The sequence below is a fragment of the Mus caroli genome, chromosome 19, assembly GCF_900094665.2.
Source record: "Mus caroli chromosome 19, CAROLI_EIJ_v1.1, whole genome shotgun sequence".
Taxonomy (NCBI): Eukaryota; Metazoa; Chordata; class Mammalia; order Rodentia; family Muridae; genus Mus; species Mus caroli.
Window position 1 is genome coordinate 39,590,460 of NC_034588.1, and position 6,107 is coordinate 39,596,566.

Consider the following 6,107-nt stretch of genomic DNA (forward strand, 5'->3'; position numbering starts at 1 on the left):
TTGAGAATCTTCATTCTCATCTACTCCTATTATCCGTAGGTTTGGTCTTCTCGTTGTGTCCTGGATTTCCTGGATGTTTTGAGTTATGATCTTTTTGCATTTTGCATTTTCTTTGATTGTTGTGCTGATGTTCTCTATGGAATCTTCTGCACCTGAGATTCTCTCTTTCATCTCTTGTATTCTGTTGCTGATGCTGGCATCTATGGTTCCAGATTTCTTTCCTAGGTTTTCTATCTCCAGTGTTGCCTTACTTTGTGTTTTCTTTATTATGTCTACTTCCCTTTTTAGGTCTAGTATAGTTTTGTTCATTTCCATCACCTGTTTCAATGTATTTTCCTGTTTTTCTATAAGGACTTGCAACTATTTAGCAGTGTTCTCCTGTATTTCTTTAAGTGAGTTATTAAAGTCCTTCTTGATGTCCTCTACCATCATCATGAGATATGCCTTTAAATCCGGGTCTAGGTTTTTGGGTGTGTTGGGGTGCCCTGGACTGGCTGAGGTGGGAGTGCTGGGTTCTGATGATGGTGAGTGGTCTTGGTTTCTGTTAGTAATATTCTTATGTTTGCCTTTCACCATCTGGTAAACTCTGGAGTCAGTTGTTATAGTTTTCTCTGGTTAGAGCTTGTTCCTCTCGCGATTCTGTTATTCTCTACCAGCAGACCTGGGAGACTAGCTCTCTCCTGAGTTTCAGTGGTCAGAGCACTCTCTGCAGGAAGGCTCTCCTCTTTCAGGGAAGGTGCACAGATATNTGGTGTTCAGACTTGCCTCCTGGCAGAAGATGAAAGCCCGAAACAGGGCCTGTCCCAGAAGCTGTTATCTTCTGTAGTCCACACTCTCATCTGTGCAGACTAGTCTTGGTGGAGTCTGGGAAGCAAGATGTCTCCTGCAGTTGGTCTGGCAATTTCCTCCTGGGCCAGGTGGACACCTCTCCTCTGGCAGGGAAGGTGCCCAGATGTCTGGAGCCTGAAATGGGGGCTGCCTCAGAAGCTCTGTGGCTCCTGCCTGTCCCAGAAGCTGTTAGCTTCTGTAGTCCACACTCTCACCTGTGCAGACTAGTCTCGGTGGAGTCTGGGAACCAAGATGTCTCCTGAAGTTGCTCTGGCAATTTCCTCCTGGGCCGGGTGGACACCTCTCCTCTGGCAGGGAAGGTGCCCAGATGTCTGGAGCCCGAAAAGGGGGCTGCCTCAGAAGCTCTGTGGCTTCCATTTGTCCCAGAAGCTGTTAGCTTTTGTAGTCCACACCTTCACCGGTCAAGGTCTAAGTTTTAAAACACTGATCCGATTATCTGTTCTTCGATATCTTTAGTGGCTTGGTAGATGACCAGGCCAAGGCCTCATTCCCTTTAGATGATTTTCAAGACCACCCATCATCTGGTGTAAACCCTCTTCACAGTCTCGGCCTTCATTCCTCTCTGCTGAAAGAAGGCTTTACTCAGTATTACCCACTGTCCCTCTGTGTGCCTTTCCTGTGTTGTTTCTTCAGCCTGAGGTACCTCACTGTCAGCTCTACTACTCTCCATCTGGGAAGGTCAGGGCACTCTTACTATGTCCCACAAAATGCCCACTTGCCTATGAAACCCTTTGGATAATTCCACTCGGGAGTTTTTTATTCCTCTGAAAACCCACTAGTTTTCTTTCATAGGAAGGCCATGGGAAACAGAAAGAAGTAGTCTACTGCATGGGGAAAAGGCTGGACTCTGGAGAAGGCCATCTGGGTTTGAGTCTGATCTCTGCCACTAGGTAAATGAGCTCTCTTGGCTAACTTATCTCAATTCTGCTTCCCAACTTCTTTAGTTGTACTATGTATGAGGACAACACTAGCCTCTGTTTCACTGGCTCACCACTAAAACTGTAACACCAACCTCATTGGTAGTCAAAGTATCAAAGGATTTCAGACAGTGCTTAGCTCTTGGTAGATCCAGTAAGCATCAAAGAATTATCACAGCATAATTATTCTTTGCAATGTAATCATCTGTCATTCCAGTTCTTCCAGTCATGTTTCTGGAGGACAAAACCGTGACTGTTTTTACCCAACTCCCAGAACTATGGTAAAATGGAGAAGGGAGAATGTAGGCTGCTGACTCCGTGGTGGGTTGAACTATGGACTTACTCAAGATGACATCTGTTCTCTGGTGCTCATGTCTGACAAAATGTTAGTAGTGAAGAAGTGACTAAGTACAGTTAAATACATTCATGAATGAATAGATAGAAACTTTCCATTGGAAATGCTCTTTGCCTTGCAATGGGTAGTGAGTGTGTTACAGTTTCACTGTCCTTTCCTAAAAGTTCCTGAGAGTGAAAATGTCAATTACTTACAAGAATCCTGCAGCGTAGGAATCTGACAGATTGTTTGTGCCTCCAGCTGAGGTGGTCACCACTCCTTCCAGCCAAATCTTCTTTCCTGGAGTGTATGTGTTGACCACCTGTTCCCACAACAAAAGCAGAAGAGGATAGATGAGATTTTAAAAGCTATTCCCAAATGAGAAGCACCATCACTCCCTAAAGGAAGTGTCTCTCATTCCCTGCTCCTAAGTGGTCACAGTTTGTGCTTTACTTCATGAAGTTGTATCTGTTGCTTTCCTTTGATAGGAAATCCATGAAAAGAGAGAAAGAGGTAGTCTACTGTAGTGGCTAGTGAGAGTTGCCACACACACACAAAAGCATTCATGTTCACCACTTTTTCCCTTATGTAAACCCAAGTGATGGTGTGATAGAACAAATGCATATTCTAGAGTGTTAGATGACTTTAGGGAAGCAACTTTCTTCACCGGAAAAGAACAACCACATTATGTTTCTATAATGCTTTTCAGGGTCATGTTACAGAACTTTTATGATAAAGCACATGGTCTATGTATCAGAAGTCGTGAACCAGGAGTAGGAGAGAAAAAATTCTTCTAGGGAACTGTTGTTAATGAGCATGGCATGTAACCGAAGTAAATATAAAAAGAAAAGTCCCTGACCCATGTGTCAGATTCTACACAAGGAACTACAGCTGTGTGCCTTCTAAGCAGAGGCGAAGCCTTGTTAAAATGTGTCCCTCTGAAGTTTTGAAATTACCCAGTCTCTGTTCTGCAAGTTGGAGGGTGGCCAAACTATTCTGATCAGGGTGCAGATACACTGGAAAGCAATCTGGCAGTTCTTGTAGTGGGTAATACTAGTAGCTTCTGAAAGTACATTCTGAGTCATGGGCTTGTCTGTAGCTAGCTCATTTGAGGAAATAACACCAACTAGCCGGAATAGTGAGCAACAAGACTAAAATAGTGAAAAGGGGAAAAGACAATAGGAGGATATGGTTTCAAACTGGCAACCAATGCTGACAACCTAAACTCAATCTCATAGGAATTTTCAGATAGAAGTGTAATATATCCCATCTCAAAGCTGTCCAATGGTCCCTCAAAGTGACAATGGGAAGTATGTCTCTTGGTTTCTGCCTCTTGTTGGTGAAGAGCAGTCTATAAAAGTTACCCTCCCCTTATTTTATGTGTAGCTCTGAGAGCTGATTATGTACCAAATATCTGTTGCTTCTGTCAAGAGCCACCCAAGAAAAGGAATGAAAAGCATGTTCCTGCTATGTTCACTGGCATCAAGCTCTGGCCACTGCTGTAATGACCAGAATATGAAATAGGACTGGAGGATGATGGCATACACAAGGGAGGTTGATAGAGAAATGGTGCATTTAGATGCCCACAAATTCCTCTCCTAGACATGTTCACCAAAACCATTATTCTTCAGGTTTCTAAAGAGAAAAGTACAAAGACTTCTGCATGTCACTGTCTGTGGGAGGTGTCCATAGTTAGGACTGAAATATAAAACGCATTTAATGCATAGTATGAATTTCTATGCAGCATTCGAGGCAAAATTCAATATAAATTTAAAAATACAAATATGCTTTATATAGTCATTTATTAATAATAAAAATGTGTTTTAAGAACAGATGTCAAACTTATAATAAAGACACAAAAAAGAAAATAGACAAAACATAACCAAGACATTTTGTGAACTGATGAGAAGTTCTGCTGTAAGCTGAGGTGGAATATACTATTGTTCAGCTCTTGGTTCCTTAGGACTCCCAGAAAGAATATATGTAGATGCATTTATATGAATGTATATGAATATACAATATGAGATACATATCTATAAATGTGACTAAACTCATAGGTAGACATCAAGTGACCATATTCCTTTTTATATTTCTTTCTAGGGTTAGCTTCTTACAACTGTCTTATTCCCATTTAAAAGAGAATTTGTATTCTATAACTCACAAAAAATGGTACTGGCAAAGTTACTGAGCTTTTCAGAAATAAAGTTGTACTAATATCTAAGTTAGAAAGAAGTAACAAGTCTAGCCAAGAATAGAAGAACAAGAACTAACGGTGGAGAGCACATTGGCATGTTGTTAAAGGTTAGAGAGCAGACGCTTAGCAAGCACAAAGCAAGGGTTCAAACTGTATTGCTACAAATAAGACAACACTCCACCCACAGTTTCTGTATCCATTCTTTGGTTGAAGGTCATCTAGGTTGTTTCCAGCTTCTGGTTTTTACAAATAAGGCTGTTATGACCATAGTGGAGCACATGTCCTTGTGCTATGGTGGGGCATCTTTTGGGTATATGCCTAGGACTGTTGAAGCTGTGTCTTCAGGTAGAGCTATTTCCAATTTTCTGAGGAAACATCAGACTGATTTCCAGAGTGGTTATATCAGTTTGCAATCCTACCAGCAATGGAGGAGTGTTCCTCTCTCTCTACATCCTCGCCAACATGTGTTGTCACCTGAGGTTTTGATCTTAACCATTCTGATTAGTGTTAGGTGAAATCTTAGGGTCATTTTGATTTGCATTTCCCTGATGACTAAGGATGTTGAACATTTCTTTTAATGCTTCTCAGCCATTCAAGATTCCTCGGTTGGGAATTCTCTTTAGCTTTGCACCCCATTTTTAAATTGGGTTATTTGTTCTTTTGGAGTGTAACTTCTTGAGTTCTTTGTATATTTTGGATATTAGCCTTCTATCAGAGGTAGGGTTAGTGTAGATGTTTTCCCAATCTGTTGGTTCTCATTTTGTCCTATTAACAGTGTCCTTTGCCTTACAGAAGCTTTTCAATTTCATGAGGTCCCATTTATCAATTGTTGATCTTAGAATCTGAGCTATTGGTGTTCTGTTTAAGAAAATTTCCCCTGTGCCATTGCATTTGAGGCTATTTCCCACTATCTTTTCTATTAGTTTCAGTGTATCTGGTTTTATGTAGAGGTCCTTGATCCACTTAGAATTGAGCTTTGTACAAGGGGATAAGATGCAGACCGCCAGTTAGACCAGCACCATTTGTTGAAGATGCTTTCCTTTTTCCACTGTATGGTTTTGGCTTCTTTGTCAAAGATCAAGTGTCTGTAAGTGTATGAGTTTATTTCTGGGTCTCAATTCTCTGTCACCGATTGACCTGTCTGTCTCTGTTCCAACACCATGCGGCTTTCATTACCATTGCTCTCACTATAACACTGCTCAGAGGGAGCCTCTCAAAGAGAATTAGAAATCATAAAAATAAGAAAGGAAGAGAAACAGCTGATTAAAAAATAATCATATAGTGAAGCTGAAGACTATATTTATAATTCCTTAAAATACACTATATCTATACATGTACTTCCTTTATAACTAATTAAAGCTGAAGAATGTACTTGTATTTTTCTTTTCTTTTCTTTTCTTTCTTTTCTTTTCTTTTCTTTTCTTTTTAACCTTTGGCTTTCAGGCAATTCATAATTTAACTTTGTCCTTAGAGATAAGCTCTGAAAACCTGCTAAGTGAAAGAAACCCAACATAAATGGTCATGTATTATATGAATCCATTTATTTAAAAGATCTAGATTATGTTCTAGAAAAGTGCATAGAGGTGCAAAGTAAATTAATAGTTTCACAGGGTTGATAAAGAGGAGGAAGTTTGAGGTAGGAGACAAAAGGGAGTGGCTAACTAATGAGCATGAGGTTTCTTTGTTAGTCTTGAATATATATAAAAATTAAAAAGTGGCAATTATTTAAAAATTCTATGAATAAACTAGACTTGTTAACTTTCATATTTTCTTTCTTTCTCTCCCTCTCTTTCTTTCTTTCTTTCTTTCTTTC

At 40.1% G+C, this 6,107-nt stretch overlaps 1 protein-coding gene across 3 annotated transcripts in view; it reads right to left on the reverse strand.

The window, feature by feature from the left end:
- Hpse2 (heparanase 2 (inactive)) overlaps positions 1-6,107 on the reverse strand; it is a 569,072-nt gene that overhangs the window by 122,776 nt on the left and 440,189 nt on the right. For all 3 annotated transcript variants that reach the window (XM_021151789.1, XM_021151792.1, XM_021151790.1), the window contains one exon: positions 2,316-2,422. In XM_021151789.1, the coding sequence (XP_021007448.1) occupies positions 2,316-2,422 (107 nt within the window). The remainder of the gene's footprint in view (positions 1-2,315; positions 2,423-6,107) is intronic.